Raw genomic sequence first — 19793 nt, 5'->3', positions numbered from 1 at the left:
TCTGCCGGGCGCTCCTCCGGCCGTTAGGGGGCGCCAGCGCGGAGAGCCCCTCAGGGAGCGCGAGGGTGTTGCGCATGCGCGGAGCCGCCAGACCCGCTTCCCTGGAAGAGCAGTGGCTCCGCTTTCCTGGAAAAAAGCCGTCGGTTCTTCTTCCCTGGAAAACCCGCCGACCCCGCTCCCTGCTTCCCTGGCAGATCAGCCAGCCCCGCTTCCCTCGCCCTCGGCACCCCCTCCGGCGCTGAGGGCGCCTGCGCGCGGTCCGGGCCGGTCCCGCTGAAGCGAGCGGTGCTCCCGCCCCCTCTCCGCTCTCTCGCTCCAGGGGCTCGTCTCCCCCTCCCTTCGCCGCCAAGATGCCGCGGATTATGATTAAAGGCGGCGTGTGGCGGAACACCGAGGTAGGACTCGGCGGGGTTTGTTTAATGCCTTGTTTCCCCCTCAGGGCCCGGGGGGAGCCCTCCCTGGTGCGCAGGCGCGGGGGGGGGGGGGTGGAGAGGAGTCGTGTTGCGCTTGCGCATGAGGCTCAGGTTTTAGGGTGTCTTTGGGAGATTGGGATTTCCTGGGTCCTGCTGGATCCCGCTGGGTCCGGGCATGCGGAGGGTTTGGGGGCTGCAGGAGCGAGTCCAGAGAAGGGCAGCGGAGCTGGGAAAGGGTCTGGAGCACAAATCCAATAAGGAGCGGCTTGGGGGCTTGGCCTGGAGGAAGGGAGCCTCAGGGGAGATCTTATTGCTCTCTTCAGCTCCCTTAAAGGAGATTGTAGCCAGGTAGAGGTCGGGCTCTACTCTCAGGCAACTAGCGGTAGGACAAGAGGGCACAGTCTTAAGCTGCGCCAGGGGAGGTTTAGGTTGGGCATTGGGGGGAAATTCTTCACAGAAAAGGTGATTAGACATTGAAAGGGGCTGCCCAGGGCAGTGGTGGAGTCACCATCCCTGGAGGTGTTCAAGGAAGGACTGGACGTGGCTCTTAGTGCCTGGTCTAGTTGACAAGGTGGTGTTCAACCATAAGTTGGACTCCATGATCTCAGAGGCCTTTTCCAGCCTAATTGATCCTGTGATCCCGTGGCTCTGTTGGACTGCATTTCCCAGCAGCCTGTGCCTCCCTCCTCATCTGCTGTGTTAGTGGGTGAAGGTCACATTGATGTTGTTTCTCCTGAGGGCTGCAGATTAGGAAGCTCAGCCATGTGTGTGTTGTGTCCTTTCCTCCAGGGAAACCATCCCCACAGCCCTGGAGGGAAAGGATGAGCCCTACTATGCTCCAAGATGTCCCTCTCACAGGCTTGTACTGCATAGTCAGGTTTCTTATGTTCTAGGGGAATGAGGCAGCAGGAATCTCTTGCATTTGGAGATCTTTCCAAATGTGAAAATGGCAGAGTCACAGAATCTTTTGGGTTGGAAAAGACCTTTAAGATCACCCAGTCCAACCGTCAACCCAGCACTACCACCACGGTCACCATTAAACCATGTCCTCAAGTGCCACATCCACCTGTTTTTTTAACAGTTCAGGAATGGTAACTCCACCACTGCCCTGGGCAGCCTGTTCCAATGCTTTTTCAACCCTTTCCATGAAAAATATTGTCCTAATAAGTAATCTAAACCTCCACTGGTGCAACTTCAGGCCGTTTCCTCTTGTCCTGTCGATGGGTATGGGCTCTTCCTCTGCAGCCCCAAGTGTTCTGTGTGTTGTTCCAAAAAAGAGCAGCCTCCCCTTCCCCCCTATTTTTGCTGTCACTTGCTCTCAGAACTACAAGTGGTCATGAAAAGGAAAATTGTAACAGGAGAAATCAAGGATGTGAGTTTTTTTAGAGACAAGTTTAAAGCCAAAGGATGTACCTGGCACTGTAAAACCCAGAACTCTGTCACTGTGTGCTGTGAACACCAGGCATGTGCACAGTTCCAGAAAGCAGTGAAGAAAAAGTAACAGAAGATAAAACGTGCTGTGTTTGCTTTTTAAGCCCTTGTGACATGTCAGTGATGTGCCAGGAGGCAGCTGAATTGGGGGTCAGCAGAGGACAGGAAAACCCAGGTTATGTTCACCCCATTCCTATGGCCTTCCATAGCTGATTAATTTTGGTGACTGTGCATTAAATAGAATCGTAGAATGTCTTGAGTTGAAAAGGACCCAAAAGGATAATCAAGTCCAACTCCTGGCCCTACACAGGACACCACCAACAAACCCCCAGTGTGCCTGAGAGCTTTGTTCAAATGCTCCTTGAACTCTGTCAGGCTTGGTGCCATGACCACTGCCCTGGGGAGCCTGTTCAGAGCCCAAATAGGTCACTGTTTTACCAATTTTTGTGCACCAGAGATAAAATAGGTGCAATTTTTTTTAAATTAACATTTTGGTTATACATACAACATTAAAAATACAGCGTGGAACCAGCTGATATCAGGTCATTCACAAAATGACCAGTTACTTGCAAAAAAGCCTGTTAATGTCACCAGTGAGGCTCCTGTGTCCCATAAAGCACCAAGTAAATTTGGAAAAAAAAGGGAGGGTTTATTATTTATTTCATGACAGTAATTACATGAATTGTTTCTGTAGCAGCTGGAGCCAGAGCTGATCATCAAGTCAGAGTTAGAGCTGCTGTGGGAAGTGTCTGTGAGACAGTGCCTATGCTTGATGACAAACATGTGCACAGTGCAGCTGAGCACACTGAGCACAGCTACACTCCCTGAACACTCACTGGATATGGAACAGGAGCATCTGTGGCTGATGAGACTGCAGGAACAGTTTTGATTTTAAAATACCACTTGATTTAAAATACCACTTTCTCTGAGTAAACTGAAAATACTGAACCCATTTATCTGTGAGGAAGGGAGAGAGGGATTGATGGATGAATTGACAGACAGTTGATAGACTTCTGGCTTTTGATCAAATCTCAGTGCACACTTTGACGTAGGTGAACAACATGACTCCCAAGCTGCATCCATTACATTTTCACTCCATTTGAATTAAGATATGAAATAAGGAGATAATTTTATGGTATTATTTAAAACAAGCCACCCAGAGGTATCATCAATTCTACTTTTTTTTTTTTTCAATTGTGATGCCGTTACCAGACGAAAACTTCCCTTCCTCTTTGTTGCTGTCCTTCAAGGAAGGCATACAGAGCCTTTAAAAACTAGTGCATTAGAGAGCATTGAAAGTAATAATTTTGGAAGTTCTGTTGGATATATGAAGTTTGGAACACTAATCATATGTCTTTTTCATTTAATCTTTATTGATTTCATTGGCCTTCGAAATACAAATCCATATTCATCTTGAGAATCAAATGTGGGAAAGAAGCAGCAGTGCTGTGCTGTTTCCACTGGGTCACCTGTTAGATGAAATACACTGTGTTCTCCTTTGGTTGAGCTCACATTTTCTGTTTTGCAAGTTTTTGTGATCCATAACAGTGTTTATTTATTTTTCTTTTAAGGATGAAATTCTGAAAGCAGCTGTTATGAAATATGGCAAAAACCAGTGGTCTCGTATTGCTTCGTTATTGCACAGGAAATCAGCAAAGCAGTGCAAAGCCAGATGGTGAGTGAGAGGTGCCATGTCTGGAATATAAGGTTCATAATTAGTGGAAGTTTAGACATTACCACAGACTAATTTATGTCCTCAGAGCAACAACAGATTAAAAAATGTTTAATTTTATTGTGGGTATTTTGAATTCTTATTGTTTGAAAATAGTTCAAAAGTAGCCAGATGTTTTCTTTGCCAGTGACTGCACTGTTACCAAATGCAGGATCACTTAAAATTATATACTTAAAATTTTTTTCCCTGTATTGAAACATTTTTTTCATCAGTGGGTATTGCCAAGGAAATATAATTATAAGATATTAATCTCTTTTACATATAATTTTCTAATTTCTTGTAATAGGAGTTTGGCTTGAGACTAAATGTTTAGAAACTGCACTGTGAAATTTAATTTTTTATAAAAAATAGGAGCTTAAAACTAATTCAAATACATACAGTATGAGTCTGTTTGAAATTCAGACTTAGTTTGTCGAGTACTGAACTGCACATATTTATTATAATACTTCTTATAAAGGTAACAGTACTGGAACAGTTGAGGATTAGTAAGATAATTGTTGAAGGCTCCAGACCAAACAAATCTACCATTTCTGGTATCTTTGATTGTTGCAATTTTTAATTTTCTTTTTCAGGATTAATTTTGTGACTCCTTACTTTTCCAGAGTAGAGTCAAGGACAGGAAGAAGATGCAATATTTGTATGAAAAATGCTTGATAAATAGTACATTTTAGAGCTCAAATACATATGTCATAAAAACGCTTGAAGACAAATCAGTGGATAACTTGGATCTGTCATCCTTAATTTTTTCCCTTTTTCCAGGTATGAGTGGCTGGACCCGAGCATCAAAAAGACAGAGTGGTCCCGGGAAGAGGAGGAGAAGCTGCTGCACTTGGCCAAGCTGATGCCAACCCAGTGGAGAACCATTGCCCCCATTATTGGGAGAACTGCTGCCCAGTGCTTGGAGCACTATGAATTTCTCCTGTGAGTTTCTCTTTGGCCAGAGGTGCAGATACCTGGAAAATCTGTGGAGTTTGCTGTAGGGATGGTGTGGAATTATGGTGGTTTCAAGTTGACTGAGTCATTTTGTAAGGAAATCTTTAAGGATTGTTTCTTTTCACTCACTATGTCTAGCTTGAAAGAAGAAGCTCCTGGAACCAGGAGAGCAGGCTGGAATAGAGATAGGTGTATATTTTTTTGCTCCTGGTCATCCTGGCTTAGAGGAGTATCAAGACTGATGCTTTTATTAGGCTTCCATTTCAGGTTTATTTGGGTAGTTTTTGGCTGGCTGATCAGCAAGAGTGGATGTGTAAGAGAGGAAAAAAAAAGAGACATCTCTTTATGAGAAGAGAAGGAAAGTGCTATTTTCCTTTGTGACTTTTGGTAATTCTGGTGAGATTGGTTGAGTATAAAAGCATAATGGGAAACTTGATATTTTGTTTTGTCACACTGCTTGAATTCATGGTTTTATTGTTAAAGATTACCTGAGGAGATTTCTCTTACAAGCTGTATCACTATTGTATTTTATGTAATATTTTAATGTTCTAGTATGTTGGTTTCTTTCTCGTGTCTGATTTAAGATTATGTAACTGTACCACACTCATGAATTGTATAAGAAATGTATTGTCCACAGTACAATTACAGATTACTTTTTTATAGTCAGTCTTTGGGGACATATATTATTATTATTGGAACAGATATTATTATGAGCCTGGGGCAAACAAAGAACCAGTGGTGAAGTACCTACAATGTGTTTTTAGGGACAAAGCTGCTCAGAGAGACAACGAGGAAGAAACTGCTGATGATCCTCGGAAACTGAAACCTGGAGAAATCGATCCAAACCCAGAAACCAAACCAGCCAGGCCAGATCCCATCGACATGGATGAAGGTGAGTTAGGAGTTTGTTTACCGTTTTTGACAGAAATCTGATCTCTTTCATTTTTGTATTTACTCAGCCTCTGTACCCTGGTTTCTTCTGTCTTTTTTTTCTCCATCCCCTGATCATTAATTTTCTTACAGGTTTTGTCTTATTTCTGTATCTGGCCAGTCAATTAGACTTTTCCAGTTTTCTTTTCTTAGTGTGTTCTGCCTCCTTATCTCTCATCTTCATCTCTTACAATGACTGACTGACCTTTGCTTTGACAACTGCTCTGCTTGTTTGCATTCCAAGTTGTGTATATTTGTCTTTTCCTATCAGCTCACACCTCTCAGATGAATCCATGCTGAAGCACTGGAAAACTACATGACTTTTTCTTTGCCTTGCACATAGCAGTGTTAAACTAACTGTTTACTAACTGTTAAACTGTTTTTTGTTAAACTAACAAATGAACATTTCTATAATTCCAGGAATGGAATAGTTTTAAACAGTCACAGGTTCACAAATACAACGCTCTTCTGGGTGAAAATGCAATTAACAAGTTCTCAATATAATACTCTTAGATACAGATGTAAATGAAATTTTTCTTCTATTAATGTGGTCAGTTTGCCTCTTTATGTAAATATTTTGATTTGCTGTAGGTGTTTGTTGAATTATTTTCAACATTAGGCTTTTTTCTAAAAGTCTTCATTTCGTCTGGCCAATGATTTAGTAAATATATTGGGGCAACTTGAAGAAAACTAGTTTAGTGATGATGCAGAACACCTGTGAAAATATTGACTCATTCAGCTTTTAAAGATTGTTTTATGATCTCAATGTCACTTTTTTCCTTGCCCTCATCTTGTAAGTGCAAAGTCATATCTGTATTTATCTGTACTGTTGTAGATGAGCTTGAAATGCTGTCTGAAGCCAGAGCACGTCTGGCTAATACCCAAGGAAAAAAGGCCAAGAGGAAAGCCAGGGAGAAGCAGCTGGAAGAAGCTAGGTAAACTTTTGTTTGGTTTCATAAACTGGGACTGCTTTTCTTCCCCCTGCACTTTAAATCATATGGTGTTACTGTTCCTTTAGGCGTCTTGCTGCTCTCCAGAAAAGACGAGAACTTCGGGCTGCTGGGATTGAGATCCAGAAGAAAAGGAAAAAGAAGAGAGGTGTGGATTACAATGCAGAAATTCCATTCGAAAAGAAACCTGCCCCTGGTTTTTATGATACATCAGAGGAAAACTACCAGTCCCTGGATGCAGATTTCAGGAGGTTACGTCAGCAAGACCTGGATGGAGAATTAAGATCGTAAGTGTGTGTTAGACTAAGGAGGGAATGGTAAATTTTAAAAAAACCAACTTATATATATGTGTGTTAAGTGTGTATATATATATATACTTATATATTTATATATATTAATTATGTGGGCAGGAAATGTGTTTTCCATGGGACAGATATTAGTGCAGGTTGATTCTACCTATTCAGTTTCCTGTATTTTTATCTTTCCAAAGGGTCCAGTTCACCTTTTATCTATAATCACCTTTTAGCTTTCTACTAGTTTACCCTTTGTCTATGAGAACGAAGTTCCTCATGCATGTTCTTCCTCTTTAAATGGAAATGTTTTTTGAGGTTTGTTTTCTTTTAGCAGTTCATTTGCTTGTGTATTTACAGTCCTCTGTCTAAGTACTAGCCTTATTGAGATTGCTTACAGGAGTAGATTTTGCTTGTAGTATTACTTTTGATGGAATTGATTTTAAGTTGAAGGTCCTTAAATGCTTAATTTCTCCCCATCCCTCCAAAAAATCCCCATGCAGCTGAGAAGTTAAATGGATCACGAGCGGTATGGTACAGATTTAATTCTACAGTTGCATTTCCCACTGCTTCTGCCAACTGCTTTTTGCTGAGAGTCAGTCCAGTGCCTTGTACAGTTTGGTTTATTAACTTGTGAACTGACTTTTCTGTATGGCATTTAATTCAGGTCGGGCTGGAGCTTCAAACTGAAGCTTATAATTTCATAGTCTACCTCCACTGCTATTTGAAGAAAATACCATTTTTGCTAAATACTCAAGAGAAATTGGTTCCCATATCCCACAGAAAATGTTCATCTTCCCTTAGCTGTTGCTGGAGAAAAAGAGACTGTTCACATCTCCTTATTTTTACTGTCTCAATTTTTGGCCTGACATTTTCTTCTTGCTCCAGTGACCCTGTTGACTGTAGTTGAAGCAGCCTAAGAGCTGAACCTGTTGGGTGATTCTACAATTTTGAAGCAGATTCTGCTGCAAGATCTGCAGATCACATCTAATTATCCCTCAAGGTGCTTCACTCTTCTACAGCACATATCTAACTTTTGATTAGGGTGCTCTTTGCTTGTTTGGTTTACTTTGTAGCTGTTTTGTGTGTTGTGAAATGATTCTGTTGTCCACATGACAGGGAAAGGGAGGGAAGAGAGCGCAAAAAGGACAAGCAACATATGAAACGGAAAAAAGAGTCAGACTTGCCCTCAGCTATTCTGCAGACGAGTGGAGTGTCAGAATTTACCAAAAAAAGAAGTAAACTCGTGCTTCCAGCTCCTCAGGTGAGGTGTTCACTGATGATAAACAACTTATAAGTTGTGCCAAACAATGATTTCTGTTTTACCAAGTGGGGTTGTATCCTATCTCACTGTGCCTTGGGATTTTCTCTTTTAAAGATCTCTGATACCGAACTTGAAGAAGTTGTAAAAGTCGGCCAGGCCAGTGAGATTGCTCGCCAGACTGCTGAGGAATCTGGAATTACAAACTCAGCTTCCAGCACTCTTCTCTCTGAATATAATGTGACCAACAACAGCATAGCACTGAGGACTCCCAAAACTCCGGCAGCACAAGACAGGATCCTACAGGTAGAGCATCAATGTACAGAAGGAGTTCTTAGTTTTAGAGCAGTGGTTGACTGAAGGTGTAAGTACCAGAGAAACATTCCTTAGACTGTGTGCAATACTGGGATTTGAACTGACACATGATCTCCAGGACACACTGAAGGGCACAGAAGTAGATCCTCTGCTACCTGATCAGTTGTCACTATGTTTCAAAGCACTACCATACTTTTTCTTTTAATCATATATTGCCTGAAGCTTTTAACCATTCTCCTAGTGTCTTCTATAATTTCCCTTTCTCTTGGGTGTCTCTCAGTGTTGAATATATATTTATGAGTTCACGTCCTTAGAACAGTGTATTTTGTGTTGTTCAGCTTTTATTTCAGTTAACAAGTAATTAACTGCAACAATATTTTACTAGCGCTTGATTGGCTTAAAACCACTTAAGATAAAGTTTGCCAAAACATTCCTTTGCAACCTCCAAATTATGTTTGCGTTACACTAATTGTGTGAGTGCCTGGATTTTTTCAGAAACCAGTAGTGTTGGATATTGTTTTGTTGAGTGTAGGGAAATGGCTAAATGGAATCAGTGTGGCTGGTGTGTAAAATAAACAAAATTCCACCCCAAAAATCCCACCTCAAAACAAAAACCACCCCAAACCCCATAATGAGCTGTATTTCAGCAGTTTCTTGTTAGGAGAAAAGGGAAGGTTCCTGACTTTACAGATAATGACCTAAGTCTCTATGCAGTATTTGCAGGAATGGTCATATTCACCTTCAAATGGAGTATTCTGATCCAAATTTATATCACAGTATTGTGCATATATGCACAGCTCTCTAGATGGATTAGTGTTCTGGGAAGATAATTGCTATTTGCAGTAGTATAATTTCCTCAACTCATTTTCAGAGTGACTTAATTCTTCATTGTAACAAGGAAAAAGAAAATAAATATTAGGAGGATATTCATTAGAACCCAAATTGGGTCATGGACCAAAAATCTGAATAGTGACCATCTCTTTTGGACCATTCTCTTTGAAATGCAGCTTGGGTAACTTCATCAAATTTGGATTTCAGAGTGTAAGTGTACTCTTCCCTCTGAAAATCAGATTCCTTGGGATGACTGGAGTATTCAGTCACTAATAAATCTTTTATATCTATAGAGTCTGGCAAACTGAAAGAAGTTGAAACAATAAGTAACCCACTCATTTTTGCAGCTCCAGTTTATAATATATTTTACTGGAAATGAAGATTCAAATCCCTTTCAGTGTTTGTAAATATCAGTGTATGGGTGTTAAAGTTTTGAACTTTTAAACATTTTCCACAAACTGATGTTCAAATGACTCTTCAGCTTTTTTTACTGCTACTGAACCTGTTAAACATGTATAGCAGAGTGTGACTGTGAATGTTGTAGTCAAACACTGCATGTGTTTCTGTTACACAGGAAGCCCAGAATCTGATGGCTCTCACCAATGTGGATACCCCCCTGAAAGGAGGTCTGAATACTCCTTTGCATGAAAGTGACTTTTCAGGGGTAACACCACAGAAACAAGTTGTTCAGACTCCAAATACTGTGCTTTCCACACCTTTCAGGTAAACAGACTCCTTTTCTGATGGGTGCTTGGGTGGGTGTGTTTCTGTTTGGAGGTGAGTGGACAAATTTTGATGTGTGAGGTAATAGCTCATGATCAGTCCTTCAAAACAGATTTTAATTCGCTTTTATTTCAAGCCCTTGTTGTACAAATTTCTCCTTCTCCGTGTCTTTAGAAAGCTCAGCCATGTCCTCTTCATTTGTATTCATACAGTGTATGGCTCACTGGAGTTTTGGTCCAAAATGTGGCTTTCTGTGGTCTGGAGCAATATAAAATATACTGGAGTAATACAAGAGTATAAATAGTAAGATGGAGAGTCATTCTGTGTGTGGATCCTGGCCTTTCCAAAGTATTACCTCGGAGTCAAAGGTGTGGGAGGTCCCTTAGCCAAACCCACACTGAATTTTTGAAAAGCTGGAGTAAATATTTTATAAGCCATATATATCCAAAATAAAATATTTCTTATATTGCCAGTCTAAATAGTACAGAATTGCTGGTTTAACTCTTACAGTGGGTCCTGAACAAATATATATCCCACAAATGCCAAATACCATACAGCTAAAACATGTTACACTTGGTACATTTTGTCTGTCAGGTTTTTCCACTTAGGTTCTAATTTTACTTGTATCATGCTAGTAGGAAAAGTGGAGAATGAAATAAAAAGGACCTTTATGGCAGCTTTTCCAAAGCAGCTTTATTTTGTTTAGAAGCTGTGTGCAAAAGCCCTGCTCTTTTAATTCAAAGAGCAGCTATAAAGCAATGAATCCTTTTTTTGGAGATCTGTTGATGTCAGCGTGGTGCAGAAAGAATGTAGAATTTGGCCTGGAGTGGTCTGGCTGTTCATTTGGGTTATTTTATATTTAAAAATGTAAAGACATTCTGATTTTGTTGTTTGACTGAGATTTTTGTTTGTGGTGGGTTTTTAGCGTCTGAAGTTCAGAATTGCACATGTTATTATGGTGCCTGTGTATCAGCTTGGCTTGCTCGCAGAAATGCTCTATCAGTGGGAAAATCCAAGACCTTGAGCAGAGGGAAAAATAAATCTGTTCGTGGAGTAGCACAGGATTCATGTAGTAGGTCATTGGGATAGAGAACAATAGTCCTTCCCAGTCTCAAAGAGAAGCTGAGGCCCACAAAATCTAAGACTCAGTCCATTCTTCCTATTCACAGGTGCTTAGAAGTAATTATTGTAATGTAATTACTCCTTCAAGAGTCAGTGAAAGCAAAGAGGCATCTTGAGGGTGATTCATTGGGTTGTAAGATGGGACAGCTGTTGAGCCAGATAATTCTGGAGAGAATGAGCTGCCCAGGTGGTGGGGAAGTCAGAGCTTGCAATTCAGTCCTGATTACTGTATCCCAGGATAATGCCTGGTGACTGGGAATCTCTTCTCTCAAAAGCAGCAGTGGGAGTTTGTGCTGGTGTAGTTCCTGAAGCTTCTCTCAACATGATATGTCTGCATTTTAGCTTGACAGGTCCTTGGTTACCCCTTGGCAGGTTTAAACAATGTGTTTTTTGGATTCTTCTAATTGCACATTACAGTTTCACTGCCTCACAAGAAAAAACTCTAAATGGAGTGTATTGACTGTGTTTATGTAACATTTTCCAGCATTCAGACTTCAAGTAGAGCTCTTTAGGGAAAAAAGTACTGACTAACTACACTTCTCTAGAACACCCTCTCAGGGATCAGAGAGTTTAACTCCTCGAGGAGGACTAACTCCCAAACCTGCGCTTGGCACAACTCCTGGAAGAACTCCACTGCGGGATAAACTGAACATCAACCCAGAGGAGGGAATGGCAGATTACAGTGACCCATCTTATGCAAAACAAATGGTAAGAAGTACTTAAGCAGTGGAATTCAGTGCTCTGTAATTTGCAGGGTTTTTTAATTTTCATCTGCTGAACAGAATTCTATTTTGTAATAAAAGCAAGTGTTATTTCTTCCACCTGTCTGCAAGTCTGTCCTCATCACATGATAAAATCAAATCTTTATGTGAAAGAACAGAAATCTTGCCACTTAGAGTGGCTTTCAGTGTGCTCAGTAGAGCTCTAAAGCTGTTTGTCAAAGAAGACATAGTTAAGTTTCCATCCTACATGTATCTTCGAAGCTGAGCAGAAAATATATATCGAGCAAAGATTGGTTGTTCTTGCAATCCTGCACAGCCCTCAAATCCCTTGTCATTTTGGCTTCCCCATTTGCCTACAGGGCCTTTTCATCAGTCTGTCGTGTTGACAACACTGAGCTAAAGGAGTTTAATTTTTGCCATTAGGAGCACTTGGATTTGAGATGTGCAGTAATCTGAGTCCCATCCAGATTCTTTCATCACCTTTGGCAACAGATGTTTCCATTCTTGGAGATGCAGCCAGATGGACCCTGCCAATTAGACATGGTATAAAAGGGCCTATCCCTAATAGGGAGCACCTTGGGAACTCCTTTTATGTGGCTGGTTCTGCAGCCTCAGCTGTGGCTTTGGATATCTCCCACCTGAGCTATTGACAGTTCTCTTTTTGGCCTAGGTGAGGATATCCACTCCAGGTTTTTGGCTAGTTTTCACAAAAATAACTCAAGTTCAGAATTTCAGATTTCCTCTTGACTTGAAGCGAGTCCCTTCCAACTCAGAATATTCTGAGAATATCTGAGAACTTTTATTGGATGTCTGTGATTCTGTCCTAGCCTTTTTATAGTAAAAAGGCTTTTTGTTGCTAAAAGGAAAACTGGGACTTCAGTTTCCTGATGAACTCTGCTGGTGCTTTCTGGCTTTGCAGCAGACTAAGATGGACAGGTGATATTAGTAGTGTACTGTTCTGTCTGCTGATGTAGGTGATTGTACTGCACCTCAGTGCTTCCAGAAGCATCACGTCTTCCTGCTATTCCAACAGGAGAGAGAGTCTCGTGAGCACCTGCGCATGGGACTCATGGCCCTCCCTGCCCCAAAGAACGACTTTGAGATTGTGTTACCTGAAAATGCAGAAAAAGAGCTTGAAGAACATGAAGTAGATGAAACCTTTGTGGAAGATGCTGCCGATATAGAAGCCCGCAAACAGGTTGGTGTGTGTGAGATGTGGATACAGCCTTCTGTTTAAAATAAAATGTGTTCTTTGTATGGTTCCTGTAGCTCAGTGGAAGATTCTTCTACAGGATAACAAAGGGGAATGTACCTGTTTCCTTTGCTGCCATTGGAATATACGTACACAGAATAAATCAGTTTTCTCTCTAAATCCTGTTCTTAATTTGTTAATGTTACATATCACATAACATTTTCCATGATGAAATGTCTTTGAGTTTTGTTCCCCAGAAGGTAAAAATGTGATAGAGGCATATGCTTGATTTTAAGCACATAAGAATTGTGTTTTGGTTTTTTTTTTCCAGTTTTAGCTTATCCTCTCAAGGCTAAAAGTTGCTGAAATGCAAATTCAGGCAGGCTGGTGGCACACAAATAGAAATGTGCCATGCAGTGAATTGGTACCTTTGACTTGTACCACAAGATTACCTAGACAGCCAAGTTGTGAATGTGTCCCTGTTGTTTTATTTTGTTTAAGAATCAAGGAAGGCTAAGAATCAATACTTGATTTTATTTAAGAATCAAGGATAAAGTACTAGCTTAAATTCTGCCAGTTAAATGGTTGTACTGGCCAGTACTTAGAGACACTTCAAATTTTTATAGCAACAGTCCCTTTTCCATTTATTGCTTATCCTAATTTTTGTGATGCAAATATCTTCAAATAAATGGGTTTTTTGAGTCCAGAGAGGTTTTTGCCAATGTCTGTGCCTTGACAAGGGAACAAAATATTTTAAAAAATCCTATGCTTTGTTATCTTTGAATAGGATAAACATTTCCCAGAATTTGATTCCTAGTATGCCCCGTTTGGGGAGGAACATGTTATATACATGTATATGTATGTCTTGTGCATAAAATAAATATTAGTAATTTATATTTTTATAACAGAGGAAAGAATTTGAGTTGTACCATCATATGGGAGAGGCTTTCTGCCTTTCAAGTGAAGATGTGATGTGCTGGGATTAGAACATGGAAGATCTTGGTCATTGTTCCTGAAGTTTTGTACAACACTGACTTTTCCTGTTATTCATTGCCTAAAAGTGTATTGGAAAGAGAACTCATGTTTTTACACTTTGACAAGTATTGCTTTAGTGAAAAAGTCATTGAAGATGACAAGTAGAGTCCTGGCTGTAAACTTAAGAGTCTTTCTTTTCCTGATGGATTTCATGTCTGGAGAGTTAGAGCAGTTGTCAAACTTGATGTGGAGAAATGTGTAAAGAATGATGGAGTTGAGGCTGAAAGAGAGCTTGATGGCTGGAAATGAGTTTGGAAGATCTTTTTTTTTGGAGTTAGTCTGCTGTGCTCTTCCCATTCACTTTAGAGGCAGTAAATTATGTTGTCATCACATTATTTAGCTCTGGCTTCGTAACATGAAGTCTTTATTCTTTAAGGAATCTTCACTGCATTAATCAATTAGTTTTTATATCACATACATTTCTAGGAAGCATCTGATTGTGTTACAGTAGCTGGAATAACTCTTGGCTTGTTTGTGTAGGCCCTCCGGGAAGCAGAGCGTGCCAAGGAGCTGAAGAGAATGCACAAAGCTGTGCAGAAGAATCTACCACGGCCCTCAGAAGTAAGTGGAAACAAAATTCACTCTTAAAGAAAGAAAAAAAAAAAAAGAAAGAAAGATTTTAACTGTTATAGGAGAAAATACAGTCTAAGTAGATAATGAGAAAGTGAAATCTTTATTTAAGTGTGCTGATTTCAGCTTGAAGGGAAACTCACAGCAAATGTTCAGATTGCTGTATGTTCACACCACAGGGGATTTTGGCACCTGTTCTCCAGGGTTTAGCTGATACATAAAATGTATACTTGGGTGGAGATCTATGAACTTAATGTGATCTTTGGTGTATATGATGTTTATTAACTTTCTTTTTATTCCTGGGCAGGTTAATGAAACAATACTGAGACCCTTGAATGTGGAACCACCTCTAACAGACTTGCAGAAAAGTGAAGAGCTAATAAAGAAAGAGATGATTACTATGCTCCATTTTGATCTTTTACACCACCCATTTGGAGAACAGCTTAGCGGTAAGAAAGGGAAAGGCCCAGGATTTGGAAGCAACAACGCAGAGCACATGGCTTACTTGGAACAAAATCCTTATGAGAAGTTCTCTAAAGAGGATCTCAAGAAGGTGAGAACTATGTGGCCTAAAGAGACCTAATATCTCCTTATTGACATCATACTGTAATCTGACAAAAAAAGGAGAATCTAAGCCTGCACAGAATTCAGTTAGGAGATCTCCAGAGGGTTGTATGAAGAGCTGTAATCATAGAATCGTTGAGATTGGAAAAGATCTCTAAGATAATCAGGTTCAATCCTCCAGCACTGCCAAGCATTAAGTAAGGATAAGTTATGAAGTTATTAAGTGAGGATAATTTAGGTGCACGTTCTCTTTTCTGTGAGCTGATGTTAATCTGGGCACGCAGCAGAATGGTGGGGATGCTGTATTTGCCCATAGACATTGTTATTTAGATACAATTTTGAATATGCTTATCATTTTAAGTAAGGGTAGGAGGTGTAATACCCCAACAGTTACCAAATTCTACTTCTTTGTTTCTGTTTAGGGTTAAATCATTGAGGCTTTAACTAGGTGTGCTATCCACCATCTGCTGCCTCTGTATTTTATTAATCCAGAATTGCAAAGCACTTTTTTTAAAGCAGTGCAGACTAAATAGGACAGTGGTATCAGCTTGTAACTTGGAGCAGGAAATCAAGTTGTTTAATTATGCTTGTCAGGCTTGATCCAGGAGAGCTGTGCTGGTGCAGAGCCTGCTGGGCTGTGGCAGCTGATCTGACAGCATACCTGGTGCAGAAGTGCTGAGCAGGCACAATGGTTGCTGGCTGGAGTGAGTGGGTGTTCTGGGCACTCTGTCCTGTTTTGCATTGTGATCCCAAGTTAAACAGCAGCCCTGGACCAGGGTTCCGGTTCGGAGTGTTCAGTTATTTAAGCAGCTACAGATGTTGCCTTTTGCTGCCAAGTGACAGGCAGGCAGTTCAGGCACACAGGGCTGTGGTTTGGGTCTTTCAAAAGAGCCTCACCTGTGCCAGTGACCTTTGACCAAATACTTACAGGAATAAAAGTGAGTGGAAAGGACAAACTCACTTGCCACCAAGTCGTCTGTTTTATGCAGAGTCCTGCTTTCTGAGACCTGTGCTCTGACAGTAGGTCTGGTGTCTCTACACCTAAATCCCTTATTATTTTCAAGTGACTCTAAAGATACACAAGCAGTCTCCTTGACCATATCTGACCAGTGAATCGAGCCTAAAATGACAAACACTGAACAGTATGTACTTCCAATTCGCTGTTAAAAGAAAAATTTTACTTGAAGATTTCTTACTAGAAGAAGTTAAAGATGGAAAATACAGTTAGATCATGAATTTCACTGCCCTGCCAGTGTCAAATTGTTCCCTTAGGAATGCTCTCCAATTGCTTTCTCTGGTTGTTTTCAAGTTCAGTAAGGTTTTCTATCACTTCCCTTAGAGACTATTACATGGTCCAGTAGCTTTTGTCTGGAAACTTTCTTCAGAGTCCCTGGAAATTCTGTCTCCCAACTGATGGGTAGAAGTTCTTTTGCATCCTTGCTCCTGCTTACTCTTTAACATTCGGCATAATATTCCCTCTTTGTCTAAAATCCAGTTCAAACCAGGAATTTTTCCTATCTCTCTGCTCTCATCTGGGGCTTGTTTATTTTTCTTAACTTCCATTTGTTTTTAGAACAACTTCCTCCTAAAATCCCTATACAGAATGCTGTTTTCTTTTCCTGATGTGTAGTGTCTTTTGGGAAGGATTAGCAGTGGTGCTGAGCACAGTGTGCTGAGCTCTTAGGGATGGGGAACTCATCAGTGTCACAACTAAATAGCCTTAAGTAGTTCTTCACAGTGTACTAATAGAGGCTAATTGAAAGAGAACCTTTATAAGATTCAGCTTCGTCAGGTGTGGTTAGATGATTCCTATTTTATCTCTGTTGACCATCAAGGACAAGGAATTAATTTTCCTTTCCCTGAGATCATCTGATCTGGTGATGCCTGAATTACTTCCTGGGCAATATGCTGTTATAAAATATAATGTCTGCTTGAAGATACTGACTGCTGATATGGAAATTTGTGATGCACATGCAAATCCTGTTGAAAGAGAGGACATGGCCATGCACTTAGAACCAATGAAATCCAGAGCAGCAAATATATTTTAGCTTTTTGATTACAAATAAATTCAGATGGACCTGGATGCATGTGTAGTTTTGTGGGCCAGGCTCTTTGTCAGAAATAGTAAGAGTTGTGAGAACAACTCAAATCGTTTCAGTTCACTGTAAGTTACATTTTAAGCTGGAAAGAGCAGAGTGTTCATATCTCACTAGTTCTCTAGCCACAGAATGTGTTCAGAGGAGTGTTTCCTGCAGTGGAGCTTACACAGCTCACCCCTTACTGTTTAGACTTGACTTTCCAGGTTGTGTGGACAAGGGCAAGCAAAAGGAAATGAAAAGTGATTTTTGTTTCATAGAACAGCTGCTTCTGTCTGTACAGTTCTCCCTCCCCTCAAGGTCCTTGCTTTTATCTCTGTTCTTCTGCAGCAAGATGAAGTATCTTGCTGTGCCACAGCTTTCATTAGCCACGGCAGAGTGATGTCAGGCTTGGCCAAATTATATAAAATGAGGGATAGTTGCACTGTGAGCAGCCTCCTAGCCTGGGTTTCATTTATAATCCACAGCATCTGTCTTTGATTTCATAGTTAGCTTAACCTGGTGGTGAGCTTTTAGTATGAAAGGAAAAGCTGCCCCCATGAGTTGCACATTGAAGGATTGAAAAGAAGAAAAATTTTCTTGTATCCTGTGTACTGTAACTGCAATTTATTTCTCATCCTTTCCCAACAGGCACAAGATCTACTGGCACAAGAGATGGAAGTGGTAAAGCAAGGAATGGGGCACGGAGAGCTGTCAAGTGAAGCTTATAACCAGGTGTGGGAAGAATGTTACAGCCAAGTGTTGTACCTGCCCGGACAGAGCCGATACACGAGGGCCAACCTGGCCAGCAAAAAAGACAGGATAGAGTCACTTGAAAAGAGGCTTGAGGTCAGTGTCCCTTTTTTTCCTGTTTTTTGCACCGGCTTTTGGGGTTTTTTTTAGAGTTTCTCTCCTTGTGTTTCGTTTCTTTTTTCTATGTAAGAGTTAGAGGTTACTGTATAAATCAGTCAGGTGTTTTGGTGGGATTCCTTTGAAAAGGTCATTGAAGGTGTAGAACAGCTGATCTCACCAACTTTATTCTCATCAGGAAAGTCAGGTTCTGCTCTCTCGTAATTCCATGTGGACTTTTTTATTGTTTTCCTAATCTCCACTGTTAACAGATCAGATACCTGATCTTTCTACCTTTGCACCTTGCTCCTAATAGTGACCAGTATGAGATATTTCAGATAAAGATGCTTAAAACAAACATTTCTGGATCAAAGCTCCTCTCAAGTTCTCTTTCCAACTTAACATTTGGTTTCTGATTGACTATGACATACATGAAGGTCCAGATAGTCCTGAATTCCTTCCAGACTGGCATCCTTTGGCAATTCCAGTGATTCCCTCCAAAAAGAAAACGATGGGTGTTTGTGATCCCATTCCACTTTATCAGACCCTTTCCCTGTGTCCTCTCTAGAGCTTCACTCAAACACTCCACACAAAACCCCACAAAATAGCATTTATGATAACAAGTGAGCTGATTTGAAATGGTTTCTTCCCACAGAACATGTGTTTGTTCTGACTTGCAGTAAGTCATTAAATGTTTTCCAAAATACCATTTTAGCCTAAAAATCTCTTTAAATTCTGCAGGCATCAGATTATTTTGTTCCACGGTAAAAGGAAACTTTACCAAAAAATTTTTCTGTATTTAACATCAACATAGCTACTGTTGCTAGAAGTAAACCCCCCCCAACAGCTGCTGCCACAGAAATAACATAAGAGAGACCAGAAAGGCTGAATTTTCACTTGATTCATACACATGAAACACGGTGTGAAGGTGTTTTGTGAAGCCTGTCAGTCAAGAATGTCATCCAGGTATAGACTCTGTAGTTGTTTGTCAACCTCTTAGGCCAGGAGCAGTTCACCTGTGTGTAGAGTGGTAGTAAGGGTTTAGTAGGAACGGCAGAGCCCTTGTTGTGCTGCTGCTCCCCCAGCAGAGAGCACCATTGCCTTGCCCAATGCTGCCCAGCTCTCACTCTGCTCTGATTCCCCAAAACTGCTGTCAGAGCACAGCCTGGCTGTGCATGGCAGTGCAGCCAGGTGGGCACCATGCCAGGAATCAGAGGGCTGCACCTAATTTGTGTACAAATGCTTTTGAAATTTAAATATCTCAGGCCCAAAACGACATTAGAAGGGCGTTACTAAAGTTGCAAAGTCAAACAGTCCAAGTTAGGGAATGCACAGCCTTAATTTGCCTATGCATGTGCTTTATGAGACAGTCTTTAATTTTGTGATTGCAGGCCTAGTTTTTCCACAGACTCATTTGCTGCACAGGGTGGATGGTACTTGCTTAATGAGTAGCTCTTGAATATTTTGTTTTCTCTTTATTGTTCGGTGTGTGGCCCTGTGCCTTTATGCTGTGTACTGTTTCTCCAGTCTAAATTGGTTACTTCTGTGTGGGCTTTCTTATGCTGTTGATCTCTGTCCATCTTTTCCCAATATTTGAATGAGTAGTTGGTGGTGGAATGCTTATTAAGGATACTGAAGCAAAGTAAGTTAGGTCAAGTCATCTGTTCATCAGATTCCTGTATGTTTGTTCTAAGTGTTCGTTGCTCTATAGTCACAAGACAGTCACTCAGGAAGCAAAATACAAATCAGAGGTCTTGCCAAAAAAAAGTAAAATTGGTTTTTATTTGCTGCCAACATTTGCATGGGACTCTGTGGAACACACTGAACAAAATCCAGTGAGCTGTGTCCCGTCAGG

At 40.8% G+C, this 19793-nt stretch overlaps 1 protein-coding gene and 1 long non-coding RNA gene across 4 annotated transcripts in view; one reads left to right on the top strand and one right to left on the bottom strand.

The window, feature by feature from the left end:
- Positions 1-263: 263 nt before the first annotated feature.
- Positions 264-19793, top strand: part of CDC5L (cell division cycle 5 like) — a 31157-nt gene continuing 11627 nt past the window's right edge. The window contains exons 1-14 of one of the 3 annotated variants that reach the window (XM_064650759.1): positions 264-395; positions 3416-3519; positions 4336-4497; positions 5274-5401; positions 6275-6374; positions 6458-6676; positions 7799-7943; positions 8058-8246; positions 9661-9809; positions 11477-11639; positions 12687-12851; positions 14361-14441; positions 14758-15003; positions 17741-17938. In XM_064650759.1, the coding sequence (XP_064506829.1) occupies positions 351-395; positions 3416-3519; positions 4336-4497; positions 5274-5401; positions 6275-6374; positions 6458-6676; positions 7799-7943; positions 8058-8246; positions 9661-9809; positions 11477-11639; positions 12687-12851; positions 14361-14441; positions 14758-15003; positions 17741-17938 (2094 nt within the window). In that variant the 5' untranslated portion in view covers positions 264-350. The remainder of the gene's footprint in view (positions 396-3415; positions 3520-4335; positions 4498-5273; positions 5402-6274; positions 6375-6457; positions 6677-7798; positions 7944-8057; positions 8247-9660; positions 9810-11476; positions 11640-12686; positions 12852-14360; positions 14442-14757; positions 15004-17740; positions 17939-19793) is intronic. The other 2 variants (XM_064650760.1, XM_064650761.1) reach the window with 2 other exon arrangements.
- Positions 3196-5280, bottom strand: LOC135412210 (uncharacterized). Its single transcript, XR_010429536.1, has 2 exons — positions 4639-5280; positions 3196-3539 (listed from the first exon to the last, which is right to left on the bottom strand). It is a non-coding gene; the product is annotated as an uncharacterized LOC135412210 (long non-coding RNA).

This window comes from Pseudopipra pipra, chromosome 3 (genome assembly GCF_036250125.1).
Source record: "Pseudopipra pipra isolate bDixPip1 chromosome 3, bDixPip1.hap1, whole genome shotgun sequence".
Classification (NCBI taxonomy): Eukaryota; Metazoa; Chordata; class Aves; order Passeriformes; family Pipridae; genus Pseudopipra; species Pseudopipra pipra.
This window is presented reverse-complemented; position numbering and strand designations above follow the sequence as displayed.